The sequence below is a fragment of the Panthera pardus genome, unplaced genomic scaffold (genome assembly GCF_024362965.1).
Source record: "Panthera pardus isolate Hobbes unplaced genomic scaffold, ASM2436296v1 HiC_scaffold_15, whole genome shotgun sequence".
Classification (NCBI taxonomy): domain Eukaryota; kingdom Metazoa; phylum Chordata; class Mammalia; order Carnivora; family Felidae; genus Panthera; species Panthera pardus.
This window is the reverse complement of record NW_026526710.1, coordinates 12,508,522-12,525,757: the sequence shown is the minus strand read 5'-3', so window position 1 is coordinate 12,525,757 and position 17,236 is coordinate 12,508,522. Positions and strand designations below refer to the sequence as shown.

Below are 17,236 nucleotides of genomic sequence, written 5' to 3'. Positions count from 1 at the left end.
AGTCCCTGTTCCTGAGGGCTGGCTACTTCCAAACCTGCTGGGGAAGGGTGGGAAGTTCTACATTCTTACCTCCCTTTGGGGGCCTCAGTTTCCCTGTCTCTGCAGACCGGGGGAGTTTTTGGTCCCTTCCAGGATGGAGGCCCCAGTGGTGAACACCCACTGGGTTTCCAGTTTCCATTAAAAAAATTTTTTTTAATGTTTATTTATTTTTGAGAGAGAGAGACAGAGAGAGAGAGAGAGAGAGAGAGAGAGAGAGAGAGGGAGGGGCAGAGAGAGAGGGAGACACAGAATGCGAAGCAGGCTCCAGGCTCCGAGCTGTCAGCCCTGAGCCTGACGCGGGGCTCGAACCCACGAACCATGAGATCATGACCTGATCCGAAGTTGGCCGCCCAACTCGCTGAGCCCCCCAGGCGCCCCCGGTTTCCATTTTAAAACTGCCTGTGTGTGAGGTAGGGTAAGAAACCCTGTCTGCATACATCCTGCATCCCACCTATACAAAGCCACAGGCCAGACCCCGGGAGATGATGCTTTCCTTCACTCCCTTGAGAGTTCTGTGCTCTCTTAGGTCTCCTGGCCATTGGCCACGCTGTGCTCTCTGCCTGGGATGCCCACCCAGCCCACCCCTACTTCTCATCCCTGCACCACTTCTTGGAAGACTCTCCTGACAGCCCCTCCCTTGGCCAGGGTGGTTTAGGGGCCCCTCCCTCGCTCACCGCAGGGTGACAATACTGAGTGTAATGGTCTGTTTACTGGTTCACCTGCTGGCTTCCCCACCAGATGAAGAGCTTCTGGAGCCAGAGCCCAGAACTGCTTGCTTTTGGACCTCCGAGCACGCAGCCTTGGTGTGCCAGACGTGGCCAAATGAGCGAGTCCGGATGGAGAAATAAAATAAGCATGTCTTGCCCTGATGGACATCTTGCCATCTTGCCATCTAGCTGCTCAGAGAAGTTACCGATCGGAGCTGAAAGGACCACCTGTGCATCTAGAGATGACTCTGGAAGGAATGACTGCATCGTATTTGCAAACCTCAGGAAGGTGTGCGTTCTGTGGTTTCTCCCACCCCGGCTCCCTTCTTGGACAGGAGTCTAGAACCATCCCGTCCTTATTTGTATCTGGTCACTGCCGTCCCTCCAGGGCAGGGTCGCCCCACCCCTACTCTCCATCACCGTGGGGTCGCGCTGGGGCCTCCTTAACCAGCCCTCCCCAGAAATCTTCTAGATGCTTCTTGGCGTTTTCATACCTACCAGAACCCCAGAGTGCTCCCGGGCTCAGCAGGTCCCAGTCCGTCACCACCCACCCAGTCTCAATCAACATTGTCACCAAAACTGTCACAAACAAGGGGGTGTGGGCCGTCACGTGGCCCTGTCTGAGTAACCACATTCTCGCTTCCTTCTTTCACACAGGCCGTTGAAGGTTGGCAGGGTCTGGGACCACAGCCCCGGGTGCCACAGCAGTGCCCTGGCAGTGTGGGCTCGGTCCCTGTCACTGAGGCAGAGAAGCGGCTTCTCCCCAGCTCACGAGGCAGCTGTCCCATGCTCTGCTGAGCAGGGTAAGTGCCAGCTCACAAAACCATAGGGAGTGGCTGGGGGGAGCTGTGGGACCGGCAGGCCTGGCCTGCCTGACAGCCGAGGGCAGTCCCGGGGTAGGACCTGAGCTCCAAACCAGAGCTTGAGCTCGGGGTGAGGGGAGAGGGGCTCAGGATCGAGGTCGTGGCCTTATTCCACAGTCTCTTCCAGATCCTCAACTTCTATCCCAACCTTCCCATCGGGTCTGCCAGCAGCTGCTGGCTCGGAGAGGGCGAGGTTTCTTAATAGAAAAAGTCCTAAAAATCAGGAGCATTTCTCTAAAAATCATGCTACCCTTTCTTTCATACAAGGCATGGGGAGGTGAAGGGATTTGCTCAGAGCAGAGCTGGGGTTAGGGCTGGGTGATTCCAGAAAGGGGGAGCAGGTGCAGGGCGTGTCTGGAAGCTTCTGAGGCTCTGGATCCATAAAAATATTGTCTCCAAAGCTGCATTCTTTTTTTGTTTTTCCCTCACTTTATTTATCTACCTATCTATCTATCTATCTATCTATCTATTTATTTATTTATTTATTTATGTTTATTTATTTGAGAGAGAGTGCAATCAGGGGAGGGGCAGAGATTGAGAATCCCAAGCAGGCTCCGCATTGTCAACGCGGAGCCCCACGCAGGGTTCAGACTCACGAACCATGAGATCATGACCTGAGCCGAAATCAAGAGTCGGGGACTTAACCAACTGAGCCATCCAGGCGCCCCTCCAAAACTGCGTTCTTTGCACTTTCACTTGTTACGACGTTGAAAAAATTGTTGAAAAAATACGAAAAAAAAAAATACGAAAAAGTGTGAAAATATTAGAATTAGGACACTAATATTGCTGGCAAAAGAGAAAATAATCATCAGAATTTGAATACTCTTAGGTATTTGTATTTGGGGTGCTTTAGGGGCGTAAAGGAGAGTGGTGGGGGGGTAGTACCTAAAGCTATGGCCCCCGACACACACACATACACACACATACACACACACACACACACACACACACACACACACACACACCATAGACAATGATCTAGGGCTCCAGGGGCTGGAGGTTCTCTTCCTTCCCTCCTGGACCCTCTCGTTTTCCTCCTCTCCCATCTCTGACTTCGAGTCCCCCGAGAGCAGGCCTCTCACTGGGCAAGGGGCTCAGGAGGTGACCCCCCCCCCCCCGCCGCCTAGGCCCAGATGTGTTGGTGGCTTCCTTTGGGGCTTGCCTGGCCACACCCAAAATGGTCTATGCCTTCCTCACCAGGCTAGGCCAGCAACCAAGGGAGATTGAAACCCGGATAGCGGAAGGGACCGGGCTGTTGGGCTGAGCGCCTCTGGGGAAGCTCGGCCAGGCTGGAGCAGGGGCTTCGGAGGGCCCGGGAATCGTCCAAGCATGCTGTGCCCCCCTTGTGCAGATGGGAAACCCTCAGAGGGGACAAGCGGCTGCCCACGGTGGCCTGGCTGGGAGGTGGCCGGGCTTGGACATACCGCGGCCCCGTCTGGCTGCAGGACCCTCGCGGAGCCCCCGGCGACCCCGGCCCTGGCTTCTCAGTCTCCTTTGCTGACCTTGAGCAAGAAGATGGTGGGGGTGGGGCGGAGCACGAGACTCAGGTGAGAAGGAGACAGCATGGCTGGAGCGTGTCTGTGCGTCTGTGTGCTTGTCCACCTGGCTGTCGACACAGGTCTTCCGCCAGCCATGGGTTGTTAAACTAAAACCAGGGGTAGGTCTCTTTGAATTCACGTGTGCAAAACAGCTTACCTCCTCTGGACCAGGCTAGCCAATTCAGGGTCCAAAAGGGGAAAGTTAGGTTTTTTGGTAGGTGGGCAAAACCCCAAAATCTTCACCGTCACTGTGGCTCATGTTCCTGCAAAGGCTACGGAACAGTAAACAGGTGTATCTGTGGTATTAAAATGCATGGGGGGTGGGGCGCCTGGGGGGCCCAGTAGGTTGGGCATCTGACTCCTGATCTCAGCTCAGGTCTTGATCTCAGGGTCGCGAGTTCAGACGCACTTAAGGAAAAAAAAATTTAAGGGGAAGAAAGTCTGAAAGGGCTCCTTGGTGGGGGCGGAGGAGATGCTGAGAAAAGGTGGGGAAGTGCAGGCACCGTGCGGGAAGCCCGAGGGCACGTGTCCTGTGCACCTGCCTGCTGGTGGCCTCTGTCCCATTCACGCACCACCCCTGCAGCGGGCGTTTAATGACCCCCAGGAGGCCAGGCCTGTCGGTGCTGGGGACCCAGCGGAGACTTCCCTGCAAGAGCTTGTGATCTGGCGGAGGCAGTGGGGCAGCCACGGTGCCCGTGCCGATGGGCAGGTGTCACAGTGCCTGCTGAGCCCTGCGCATGTGGTGTGAATGGCGACATCTCTCCTGTCCCCTTGGAGTTTATGGGCCAGTGGGAATGGAGTTTTAGGCAGTAAACATTTTATTTATTTTTTACTGTTTTATTTTTAATTTTTCTTAATGTTTATTTATTTTTGAGAGAGAGAGAGAGCATGAGCAGGGGAGGAGCAGAGAGCTTGGGAGACACAGAATCTGAAGCAGGCTCCAGGCTCCGAGCTGCCAGCACAGAGCCCGATGCGGGGCTCGAACCCACAAACAGCGAGATCATGACCTGAGCCGAAGTCGGAGACTTAATTGACTGAGCCACACAGGTGCCCCTATTTATTTTTTAGAGAGAGAGAGAAAGAGAGAGAGAGCACGATGAGTAGGGGAGGGGCAGAGGGAGAGAGTGAACGAATGTTAAACAGGCTCCAAACCCAGTGTGGAGCCCGACGTGGGGCTCTTGATCTCGCGACCATGAGATCATGAGCTGAAATCAAGAGTCAGATGCTTAACCGACTGAGCCACCCAGGAGCCTCAAGTAAGCAAACATTTTAAATGGTTTAAACAATGGGAATGACTATGCCTGAGCAATCCAGGATGGCTTCTTGGAGAAGGTGCCATTTGCTCAACTCTGGAGAATAGATGGGATTATTAATCCCTCACATGGGATTAATAGAGGAGGTTGTAGGGCCTGAGTGAGCTAGTAATTCATGTATAGCTCTCAAACCAGTGCCTGGAACCTTGTCTACACTTGACACATGTGCTTTGCAAACCAGGCATGGGCCAGGGCTTGCGGTGGAGACAGTTTTCTAGGGCTCCCCGTCCCAGCCCCCTCCGCCAAGATCAGAGGTAGGTACGTCAAAGCTATGCCTTTGGGGATATTTCCGGGAGATGGCCCTAAATGCAGAATGATGAGGACAACAGCTGGCCATTGTTGAGCACTTAACGTGTGCTAAACCCTCAGCCTGAGCCAGCTCACTTCAACCCACAACCACCCCGCTCCGTGCTGTCATTGTCTTCGTATTCCAGATGAGGAGCCTGTGGCTCAGAGAGGTGAGTTCGGTTGCCCGAGGTCACGCAGCTTGTAAGTGCCAGAGCCGGGACTGGATCTGGTTTGACTGGATCAGATCCTGATCGGATCTGATCCTGAGCTGGGCCGGGCTGGGCCGGGGCCTATCCTGTCCGCCAGCCCTGAGAAATGCCCTGAGGTCTGAGGGGGAGGGCACCTGGGCCTCGGTTTGACCTTCTTGTTGATCTGGAGCCTTCCCTTCTCTTGGTGGCTGTTTCACCCACACCCTGAGATGCTCAGTCTTTCACATCTTAAGGTTCCAAACTCTTGAGTGCTGGGATTCCCGGGATCCAAGATTCTGAATGCAAAGTCCCAAGCTTCTTACAGCGCCCTGGCGTCTTCCCCACGCCTGGAGCAGGGTGTGGGCCCCCCGCCAGCAGCCTGCCCCTCCACAGCCTGGGTGGGGCTCGGGCAGAGCACCCTGGTTTTAGGGTGAAAGACAGGAAACGGGCCGTATCTGACCTACTCTGTTAGGCAAGCAGGAAGAGTGTGACAAGGGTGTGACAACTCTGCCCCTCTCTCAGAGCCCCCCTCCTGTGGTGAGTGACCGTTTTCCTGCCTCCGGGGGAGAAAGGTGGAAGGTGGGGGCTTCACCGCTCTGAGGAACGGACTTCACTCTCCTGAGCCTTGCTGTCCTAATCTGTGTAATGGGATTCGCAAAGGCCAGTGCCAGGGTGGAGGTGAGTAGGGTGATGACATGGTCCAGCCGCAGTGGGGCCTTCTGGAATACCATCGTCCTTATATCACCATGCATTTAACTTGAAGTAAAGTTAGTATCCTCCCTGCCAGACACAGAGCTCCTCTCCTCGCTACCTGCACGGCCCCCTCGGAGTCACAGGACCCCCAGGAGCCGGGATTTTTTTTTTCCTGTCGAATGGGCTGATGCCTGCCCAGCCACAGCCTGGCTCGCGGCTGTGATGTCCATGGTCCCTGTCCCTTGAGGTCTGTGGGACGGCAGGCAGCAGGCTGGGGTGACCGGCCACCCCAGCTTGCCTGGGACTGAGGCCACGGGATGAGGGATGAGGGGATGATCTTCAACACTAACATCAGGAATCCTGGACGAGGGTGGTGGCCCTAATTAGACCTGGGCTGGGAGATGGGAGCTTTTCCGGTGTGCTCGGTCTCATCTCAACACACAGGGAGGCCTCTGCTCTCACGCTGGACCCGAGGCCTCCCTCACTGCCCATGGCGGAGGTGGGGAGGCCGCCGCGTCCGTACCTTCCCTGATTCTGAGATTTCTGTTTCCTCTGCCCCTCTGGGCACAGCCCCCAAGAAGCTTTCCCAGTAAAACACTCTCTGCTGGATGCCAGCTTCAGGGACCTTCCCTGCAGCATGCTATTAGATTCTCAGGACCATTCTTTGAAGCAAGGTCACCCATTTTACAGATTAGGACACTGAGGCTCAGAGAGGGTGGAACGAGGCTCAGGTGACACGGCTGCTGAGCGGTCTCTCCTCCACCCCAAGTTGCCTCTGCATGCAGGGGAGGTGGGGATGGGCGCAGGGAGAGGGCAGGGGAGGGCGAGAGCCTCCTCCACGCCCTCCTCCACCCTCCACGCAGGAACAGCGGGCGGGTGGGGCCTTTTTTTTTTTTTTTTTTTTGTTCCTACCCTCTCTGCTTCCAGGAAGTGGCTGAGAGCTCTGCCTTCCAGGAACCGAGAGCTGCCTGAGTGGGGGGTGAAGGGTACAAGTCTTCGTAATTTTGAAATACTATCCAAGCTGGTGGCTTCTTCCTAAAGTCCCCCTCCCCCGCCCCGCCCCAGGAAAGCAGGGCCAAGATCAGGCCCTGTCCTCTACCCCCAAGCAGGAGCTCCACCCTTGTGCAAAGAAACTGCCTCCTGAAGAGGGAGACAAAGAATGTGTGTGTGTGTGTGTGTGTGTGTGTGTGTGTGTGTGTGTGTGTGTGTGTAGGGGGGGGATACGTTTAGTAAGCACCTACTTGATGGGGTTTTGGAATGATGGGAGTCTGGAACTGACAGCCAAGAAAGGTTTCTTGAAGACATCTTTGGTACAAAAAGGTGATTTTGTTAAGGCTCGGGGCTAGGACCCGGGGGCAGGAAGAGCTGCCCTGGGGCTGTAAGCTCTGGAGTTGGGGGAGGTGAAGACAAAAGGGAGGCCTCCAGAAGGACTTTGATGTGCTAAAGAGGGCTCCTAAGATACCTGAGGCCTTGCAGTTGTCAAGCTAAGGTGGTTTTCCTTCTAGTGAGGCATTAACATTAGGACGGCAGGGGGTTCCTGGAGAAACGTTCTGTTCTGTTTTGCCTCAAGTATTCGTCAATGGGCTGCAGGTTATAAATACACTTAATCTTACCCGCCATTTCCTTCTTACCTTTGTTCCCCACATCGCTGTGGAGGGGAGGGTGATGTTGGGGCTCCAGGAAACTGAGTCTAGGGGTTTCTGGAGATTAGGCTATTGATAGATTGCCTTTTTTTTTTGTAATTTACCAAGGCGTTTGTAAACGGAGAGACTCAGGTCCTGCAAAACTGTGATCTCTATCAGCTAACCATTTGTTATCTTTCCTTTCCTTTGTTCTTGGGCAGCCAAGTGTGCCTGAGGACTATCACACACATCCCGCCTAGGGAGGGGGGGGTGTGCTAGCTTGTGCTTGGCCCTCAACTTGCCTTATGGCCCCTCATCCTAGTGGGAGCCTGGAACTTTTGAATCCATTCTCTTGTATTCCTTTAACAGCTCAATGAGATAGATGTGGTTTGTTATCCCCATTTTGCAGATGAGAAAACTGAGGCTCAGCAATTCAAGGTCCTACAGCTTCTATGGGACAGAACTGAGACTGGAACATCTTTTTCTCTCCCCCCATAGCCTGTTCTCTCAATGCTGTGCCCTGCATAGCCCTCGGGACATATGGGGCTGACCTTTCTGGGTGAGATGGCCTTCAAGGTCTCCTTATTCTTAGTCTGCCCTCCTTCCCTCAGCTGGGTCCCCAACCCCCGCCATAGATACAACAAGCTAAGGTCTCTTCCAAGCCTTTGGTCCTTCTGCCCCCTCAGCTAGGTCAGCTTTCTCCACAAAGCCTTCCCGAATCTTCACTGGGTTCCAGTCTGATCTCTGGCAGCTGTGTGCCTTTGGTCAAGTTGCTTTACCTCTCTGAGGTAGAGCTTCATCTCTCCACGGTAAAATGAAGATAATTGTGAGTGATGAGGTTTTGGAGTGATGGTGGGGTTTGGAGCTGACGGCCAAGAAAGAATTCTTGAAGACGTCTTCGGTGCAAAAAAAAGTGATTTTCTTAAAGCACGGGGACAGGACCCGTGGGCAGGAAGAGCTGCACCGGGGTGGTGAAGGGTTACTGGTTTATGCTATGGAGTCGAGGGAGGTAAAGTCAAGATGAAGTTTCTCTCTTTTTAAAATTTATTTACTCTTCCTTTATTTTTGAGAGAGAGACAGAGTGTGAGCAGCGGAGGGGCAGAGAGAGAGGGAAACACAGAATCAGAAGCAGGCTCCAGGCTTCGAGCTGTCAGCACAGAGCCCGATGCGGGGCTCGAACTCACAAGCTGTGAGACCGTGACCTGAGCTGAAGTTGGATGTTCAACCGACTGAGCCACCCAGGGGCCCCTAAGATTACCTTTTTCTTGTAATTTACTCAGATATTTGTCAACTGACGGAGACTCATGTCCTGCATGACTGTGACCTATATCAGCTAGCCGTTTGTCTTCTGTCCTTTCCTTTGACCTTGGGCAGGAAGCAGTACCTGAGGAATATCACACATATCCCACCTGGGGCTGGGGTGTGTGTCTGTGTGTGTACAGGTGCACGCGCGCGTGTGTGGGTGTGTGCGCGTGCACTAGCTTGTACTTTGCCCTCAGCTTGAGGGCCTGATGTGTCTGGTGCAAATATCATGAAGTTTGGTTTGAGAAATTATTTTATTTTATTTTTGAACTTTTTTTAGCGTTTAGTTTTGGGATAGAGCGAGAGTGGGGGATGGGCAGAGAGAGAGAGGAGACAGAGGACCTAGAGTGGGCTCTACGCTGACAGCACAGAGCCCCACATGGGGCTCAAACCCATGAACTGTGAGATCATGACCTGAGCTGAAGTCAGACGCTTAACCGACCGAGCCACCCAGGCGCCCTGGTTTAAGAAATTATTTTAAGACACGATTTTTTAAATTTATTTTTTTAAATGTCAGTACTTTTTTTTTTAATTTTTTTTTAACGTTTATTTATTTTTGAGACAGAGAGAGACAAAGCATGAACGGGGGAGGGGCAGAGAGAGAGGGAGACACAGAACCGGAAGCAGGCTCCAGGCTCTGAGCCATCAGCCCAGAGCCCGACGAGGGGCTCGAACCCACGGACCGCGAGATCGTGACCTGAGCTGAAGTCGGATGCTTAACCGACTGAGCCACCCAGGCGCCCCAGTACTTTTTTTTTTAATGTTTATTTACTTTGAGAGAGCCCATGTGCGCTCTGGGAAGGGGCAGAGAGAGAGAGAGAGAGAGAGAGAGAGAATCCTAAGCAGGCTCTGTGCTGTCAGCACAGAGCCCGATGTCAAGCTCCATCCCACAAACCATGAGATCGTGACCTGAGCCGAAGTCAGGAGTCAGACTTTTAATCAACTGAGCCACCCAGGCACCTGAAGGACTTTTTTTTCTTTATTTATTTTGAGAGACAGAGAGAGAGCGTGAGTGGAAGAGAGGCAGAGAGGGAGAGAGAGACTCCCAAGCTCAATCGGCTTAACCGATTGAGCCGCCCAGGTGCCCCCAGGCTGCCATTTTGGAAACCAACATAATTCTAACAAGTGGAGGAGGTCAAGTGGAGCCTGGGAGCTGAGGGGCCTAGGAGTACGTTATAGTCACTCAAGGAATGATGAGCAACTGGTCTCTGCTCTAAATTAGGTGAAGGACAAGGAAAAGTACTGGAACTGACCCAGGCTCTGCCCCAGACACAGTGCTTGGGATTGCACACTGCTGAAGGTATTGTATCCAAGGAAACCAGGAATACGTGAATCCTGGCCCAGGACACAGCCACAGGATTCTCAAGTGCATGACTCCGAATCCCATAAACAACAGCCCGTGCCAGGGGAAGCATAAGGGGAGAGAGAGCAATCAAGAAAGCAAGTTCAGGGGCGCCTGGGTGGCTCAGTTGGTTGAGCATCCGACTCTTGATTTCAGCTCAGGTCATGATCTCACGGTTCCTGAGATCGAGCCCTGGGTTAGGCTCTGTGCTGACAGCATGGAGCCTGCTTGGGATATTCTGTCTCTCTCTCTCTCTCTCTCTCTCAGAAATAAACAAGCTTAAACTTTATATATATGGGTGTTCACAATGCTGGGAAGAAAGACCAATGAGATGGTCAAAAGCAGAGGCCCTGCCCTTTTTGGCTACTGGTCCGGGGGCTGAAGGGTCACAGCAGAATGGACCCCCAGGCAAGTGAAATGACTATCAGCTGCCTGAGGGCAGGACTGTTCCAAGAAGATGTGTTTTCTCCTGGCCCCAGATAGTACAGTTGATGGCTCTGGGCCCTTGAGGACTTACAGGATCGGCTTACTGATAGAGGCAAAGTAGCCGCCCTTTTCGGGAGCTTGTCATGGGAACCGAGTGCTAAGGGCTTTGTAGGGCCTGTTTCATTCTCACTATAAGCCACGAGGTAGGTACTGTCCTCCCAAAATGTGGAAGTGAGGACAGAAGGGAACCAGACCAAGCTGAGACACTGAGAAAGGAGGGGGAAGAAACTGAGAATCTGAAGAACAGGCCTGGGCTATGTAGGGTGGGAGCCAAGACAAAGGAGAATGGAAGAGAGGGACACAGAGAGACGTATCAGGAACCGTCTCCTCAAAAAGAAAAAAGGCCTCAAGGGTCCAAACAAGCAGCTTTATCCTGCACACCTGTGGTCTCCAAACTCTTCTGCTCACGAACCCCATCAGTGGACAATACGGATGCGTTGATCTACGAATTATGCACAGAAATAGAAATTACGAAGTGGATGACATAATTATATAACTGGACGCTGTAATATTTCCTTTCTATACCCCGGTGGGCGGTCTTGCCCGCAATTTTAAAGTTTTAATCAGAAAGGCAGGGAGTTAAGTCGGTTACGTGTTGGACTTTGCCTCAGGGCGTGATCTCATGGTTTGTGAGTTCGAGCCCCACGTCGGGCTCCATGCTGACCGTGCGGAGGAGCTTGCCTGGGATTCTCGCTCCCTCCTCTCTCTCTGCCCCTCCCCCTCTCGCGCTTCCTCTCTCCCTCTCAAAATTAGTAAACCTAAAAAAAGGAGTTAATGTTGATAAATAACGATGGCCGCTGTTTGCTGGGGGGCTACCGCGTACCAGGTAAATGCCGGGTTACGAGGACGCTAGGTGCCTGCCCCAGGTCAGACACCCTCCTAGCTGAGGCTGTCCGGGGTTGCAGTAGAGGGTGCTCGGCAGGCCCAGGGGTGAGCCTGTCCTGATGTCCCTCTGTCTGTGTCTGCCTCCAGGTGCCATGCCTCTGCAAGTCCTCCTGCTTCTGATTTTGCTGGGCTCTGACAGCAGCCTGCAGCTGCGGGCGACATGGGAGAATGGAACCATTGAGGCCCCGGACCCCCTGCTTGTGCAGGGCCAGAAACAAGTGGAGGAGGACCCAGAACAAGACATGTATGACTATATTGGCACGGACCCTCCAGAAACGCTTTTTACAAATAGCCCTGGGCCTGTGCCCCTGACCTGGACATTTCTGGCTGAGATGGCAACATTGGGGCAGAAGGATTCCGGAACTCCTGAACAAGCCACTCTGGTGATAGCCAGAGGGGACTCCGTTGGCCTGTACCCAAGAGGGATGGCCATGGGGGATCTGAGCATGGAAGTGGCCACGCAGGGGGTTCCCATCACACTGGGCCCTCTGAGCAAAGAACACGTCACTGCGTTACTTCCCATCACAGAGGCTTCATCCACAGAGGGGGCTCCATCCACAGAGCTGGCCACCATTGAGGCCCTGTCCACGGGGCCGGCAACCACAGAGGCACAGACCACACAACCTGCAGCCACAGAGGCCCCGTCCACGGGGCCGGCAGCCACAGAGGCACTGACCACACAACCTGCGGCCACAGAGGCCCCGTCCACGGGGCCGGCAGCCACAGAGGCACAGACCACACAACCTGCGGCCACAGAGGCCCCGTCCATGGGGCCGGCAGCCACAGAGGCACTGACCACACAACCTGCGGCCACAGAGGCCCCGTCCACGGGGCCGGCAGCCACAGAGGCACTGACCACACAACCTGCGGCCACAGAGGCCCCGTCCACGGGGCCGGCAGCCACAGAGGCACTGACCACACAACCTGCGGCCACAGAGGCCCCGTCCACGGGGCCGGCAGCCACAGAGGCACAGACCACACAACCTGCGGTCACAGAGGCCCCGTCCACGGGGCCGGCAGCCACAGAGGCACAGACCACACAACCTGCGGCCACAGAGGCCCCATCCACGGGACCAGAAGCCACGGATGCCCTGTCCACATCCACGGAGCCCACTGCCACAGAGGCCCTGTCCACAGATCCTGCCACCACGAAGGTCCCATCCACAGGTCCTGCGACCACAAGGAGCCTAACCATGGCCCTGCTTGTGCTCTCTGATCCTTACAACAGCACCACCGTGGCAGTAGGCAATTCATCTGATGGCTTCATCAAACAATGGAAAAATAATCAGAATCTTGCCCCCCAGAGCTCCGTGGCCCCCAGCCCCACAGAGGCTCTGGACCGCATCCCTGTGAAGCAGTGCCTGCTGGCCATCCTCATCCTGGCCCTGGTGGCCACAACCTTCCTCGTGTGCACAGTGGTGCTGGCTGTCCGCCTCTCTCGCAAGAATCACATGTACCCTGTGCGCAATTATTCCCCCACTGAGATGGTCTGCATCTCGTCCCTGCTGCCTGAGGGGGGCGAAGCGCCCTCAGCCACGGCCAACGGGGACCTGCCCAATGCCAAGAGCCAGGGCCTAAAGGCGGGGCCGAGGGAGGGCCGAGATGGGGATGACCTCACCTTGCAGAGTTTCCTCCCTTAACCCCCACCCCTCACCTGCTCATCCATCTGAACAGGACCCTCGCCTCCCTGCTCCCTCCAAGGCCCGCTGGGCCACCACTGAGCACCCCGGCTCTGTTCCACGGGTCCGGGCTTCCTTGGGGCCCCTAGGGATGGGGATCTCTAGGACAGAGCCCCCAGGTGCCCCACAGGAAGGAGAGCAGCTGAACTCTTGCAGCCAAAGCAGGACTGTGGGCAAGCCACCGCATCCTCCCTCCTGCCTCCGGGGGGGGCCCGGGGAGATCCCTCCACCTCCCTGTCTCCCACCTGTCTGGGCTCCCTCTGAGGCCTTCCACGGCTGGAGCCTCATCCCCAAGCACCCGGTGAAGCCCCCGCCCTCACGCCCATTTTCTTCTGGTTGCCATGGTCACCACACAGGAAAGGGGGCATTTTGGGGGCAGGAGTGCTGGATTCTGAAGGCCATTCCCTGCCCCTCTCCGACTTGGGGCAGCTTGGGTTTTCTTGGGCATCTCCCCAGGGAGCCCAGGGTGAGATCCTGGCCCGGGAGGGCTGGGGCGGGCTTGGAGAGCCCAGGGCCATACCTTTCTTTGGGGCTGTGTTGGGTCATCGTTCACTGAAATATCCCACTCCCCAGCCCGCGGCCCGGGACAGCGCAGGTGCTCAATAAACATTCGATGAACTAATGGTGGCTGTTTCAGGGCGTCAAGGTGTCTCCTGCTGGGGCTTTGGTCCCTTGCTGTTCACCCCGGCCCCGGCCCGCTCCAGAAACCCCCCCGACCCCCCGGTCTGTGCCTTAAGTTTTCAGTATTGTCTCTTGGACACTGGGGGCATCTTGGTACATCCTTGGGCAGCCGGGAAGGTTTTAGGCCATTGGGGGGGTGGGGAAACTGTTCCCCGAATCCACTTTATTCAACTCCCCCCCCCGCCCATGACCCAGTTCTGGCATACAGAATTTGGTTCCCGCCCCAACTCTCAGACAAACGCGTCCTCTCAAGGTCAGTGCCATCCTCCCCAGAAACTCACCCTGACCTCTCCTGGGGAGGGGGGGGGAGGTGGCCTGTCGCCCATTTAACACCCACTCCTCACAGGGCTGAGCACAGCTGCGGCCTACAAGGTTTTCGTACAAAATTTGGGGCCAGCAAACCTTTTTCTTAAATGGCCAGACCAAAAATATGTGACGTTTTGCAGACCGCGCGGTCCCCGTTGCAACTCGTCAGTTCCATCCTTGGTCCTCGTAGATTGTGGGTGATCGTTGACGATGTGTCACAAATGAATAGGGTTGGCTGCGTTCTAATAAAACTTTTATTTACAAACAAAGCGGCAGGCTGGATTTGGCTCTGTGTTCGCTGACCCCTGATCTGAGCATCGGGTGAGCAGCTGGCCCGGTTTGCGTGGGACTTTGGTGAATGTAGCACCGGGAGCCCTATGTTGGGGGAAACCGCTCAGCCCCAGCAAATCAAGAAGCTGGCTGCCCTATTTAAGCAACACTCACCGTGTGCGTGCGTTACCACATTTGGACCCACGCTGACCCCGAGGGTCGGATCAGAAAGCCAAGGCTTCCACAGAGGCTTCAACAGTAGCTGAGCCCCGGGGCGCCTGGGGGGCTCAGTCGGTTAAGCGTCGGACTTCGGCTCGGGTCGTGATCTCACGGTTCGTGAGTTCGAGCCCCGCGTCGGGCTCTGTGCTGACAGCTCGGAGCCCGGAGCCTGCTTCGGATTCTGTGTCTCCCTCTCTCTCTGCCCCTCCTCTGCTTGTGCGCTCCCTCTCTCTCAAAAACAAAACAAAAACAAACAAAAAACCCCCCAAACCAGTGGCTGAGCCAGGATTCAGACCTGGGTTCTTCTGTCCCTTGATGCTTTTTGATCAGAAGGGACTACTGCTTTGAGCCCCTGTTCTACCTTCTGGGGGAGGACTACAACTCGTTTTGGTGGACTTTTTCTCTTCTAGAAAAATACCTCCGGCGGCTTCTTTGGGAGTGCCGGACCCTTCAGGGTGAGAGAGAGTTCAAAGACAGGGTGGCGTCTGGGGGGTATTGGCTGAAGCTGGAAAGGGGGTGGGAGAGACCAGGGACAGACAGGAGGGAAGGTGGCGGGCCAGGGGCAGTGGGGGCAGAGTTAGTGAGAAGTGGAGGGTTGTCTGCCCCGCCCCCTGACGCTCTGGAACAAGTGTGACACCCAAGGTGTTCCGGGCACTTTGGTGGGGGAGGGGTGCCCACCCTGGGCCGGGGCAGCTCACCCTGGAAAAGGCAGAATTGTGCGTTAGGGGAAACGTGCGTTTACTTGCCCTTTGGGAGCGATGAGAAAAATCGTGTGGGGGACTCGATATCGTGGAGCTGGGGACACAGAGGCTGAAGGACTTGGGGGGCAAGCGTCCCTCTGGGGTCTTGTCACCCTGTCCTCCTGGGTAGGGAGCAGGTCTCCACGTCCCCCCACCCCCACTGGAGCACACTGTGACCGCAGAGGGCTCCCCTTGGCGGCTCTCTTGCTCTCTCCAAGGCGCGGAATTGAAGTCTGGGGATGACAGGTGCTTGAAGCAGCCACCAGGCGGCACCCGCCACCGGCTCTTGGAGCTCTCGAAAGCCGGGAGCTTCCCAGAGGACAAAGGAGCAGCAGGGATTGCTGGGCCAGGAGCGCTGCGAACCCGGGAGGGTGCTGGTGAGTGTTTAACCTCCAGCCCCTTGGGTGGATTTGTATCCCAGCCATGATTTGCGATGCTTGCCAATTTCCTTGGTGTAAATACCCCCTTGGCTGATTTGGAGCAACCAACTATGTATATAGTAAATGGTACCATAAATGCAAATAATCTCAAGAACATAGAAGAGTAGAATGTAGTAAAATAACTAGGAAGTGGTGAGGTTTGAGTACTGGAGGACCTTGGGTTTTTGTTGTGTTTTGTGTTTATTTATTTTTGAGTGAGAACGTGAAGGGGGAAGGGACAGAGAGAGAGGGAGACGGAGAAGCCCAAGCAGGCTCGTCAGCACAGAGCCCGATGCGGGGCTAGAGCTCACACACTGTGAGACCGTGAGCGGAGCCAAAATCAAGAGTCGGACACTTAACCGACTGAGCCACCCAGGCGCCCCGGGCCTTGGTTTTTTATAATTTAACTTATTAAACAACTGGCTTACAAAATTCTGAAACTCTAACAGTTGGCCCTCGGAGACTGCTATAGGCTGGCTCCTACGTCCCACTGTGCCCTCCTCCTGCCCGGACCTCCCCTTGGCCTTGACCATCACCACCTGAATCACCCCAACCATCTATTCAGCAAATATATTCTGAGCACAGAACATCTGCAGTATCTCCATGAGTCCCCTCAAACAGCCTGGGAAGGAGGAACTCGTATTCTCATTTTACAGAAGAGGAAACTGAGGCTCAGACAGGCGAAGTCACCTGTCTCAGGTCACCCATAGGATCTGGGACCGGAACTCAAGCCTGAATCCGAAAGCCACGTTCCTACCACAGTGCTATGCTATTCTTGAGGTCGCGGTGGGGTTCTGGGGGAATGCCATGCCCAGAGCTCTCACCCCTGCTGACCTGTCCTGGTGCCTGGAAGTCCCCATCAGTCACCCTGTGGCTCCTGGCTGCCGAGGGAAGGCGCTGGTACTTGGGAGGGTGACAAGCCCGAAGCCAGCTCTCTCCTTGCAGACAGCAGGACACAGCCATGCTGGGGTCTAAGACAAAGAGAGGTGGCCGGGGACATCGACTGGGCAGTCAGTGCACATGCAACCCCATGCAAACACGTCACCTGCATGACCTACCAGACCTCACAACCACCCCATGATGTGGGTACAATTATTATCCCATTTTACTGCTGGGGACACACAATTATTATCCCATTTTACTGCTGGGGAAACTAAGGCTCAGAAAGCTGGATCACTTGCTCTGGCAGGTTGCTCTGCTAAGAAAGCAGACTGTACTGACTTCAGCTCTGGCGGTGGGGAAGGAAGGAGGGTAGACGGGAAATCAGGAAATGGGGGCGGGGGGGTCAGCCTTGCAGGGGTTCTTCTGGAAGCTGATCTGGGCAGAGGCTCGTCAAGCTTGCCCTCCATATCCCTCCCCATGTGCCGCTCTGCTGAGCCACATAACTCGAATGTCAGGGTATGTCCACTCTGTGCTATGTCCCCGGGGATGCCATGTGGTTAAGACATGGGATGCCCACTGGGGCTCATGGCCTGGAGGGAGTAAGAGATTTGTCAAATGGTCGCCCAGAAAATGATAAGATTGTGGCTGGGCCCGGAGCCCAAAGGTGGTGGCGGGGGTAGGGGTGGGGTTGCTGGGCATGTGCGATGTAGCCAGACTTTGGGGGTGGGGTGGAAAGGAGTCAGGAAATGGTATGAGGCTGGAAAGGTGCAGAGT

General features: G+C 55.1%; 1 protein-coding gene across 1 annotated transcript; it reads left to right on the top strand.

The window, feature by feature from the left end:
• Nucleotides 1–926: 926 nt before the first annotated feature.
• On the top strand, nucleotides 927–14,201 carry SELPLG (selectin P ligand). The gene is made up of 3 exons (XM_019467214.2): nucleotides 927–1,035; nucleotides 1,404–1,549; nucleotides 11,354–14,201. Exons 1-3 carry the CDS (start codon nucleotides 989–991, stop codon nucleotides 12,904–12,906), a joined length of 1,746 nt encoding a protein of 581 aa, XP_019322759.2. The 5' UTR covers nucleotides 927–988; the 3' UTR covers nucleotides 12,907–14,201.
• Nucleotides 14,202–17,236: the final 3,035 nt, after the last annotated feature.

Coding starts and splice junctions, on each gene's coding strand:
- SELPLG (XM_019467214.2), top strand. CDS start 989: ATGACTCTGGAAGGAATGACTGCATCGTATTTGCAAACCTCAGGAAG. Junction 1,036..1,403: donor TATTTGCAAACCTCAGGAAG/GTGTGCGTTCTG, acceptor TCTTTCACACAG/GCCGTTGAAGGTTGGCAGGG. Junction 1,550..11,353: donor CCCATGCTCTGCTGAGCAGG/GTAAGTGCCAGC, acceptor GTCTGCCTCCAG/GTGCCATGCCTCTGCAAGTC.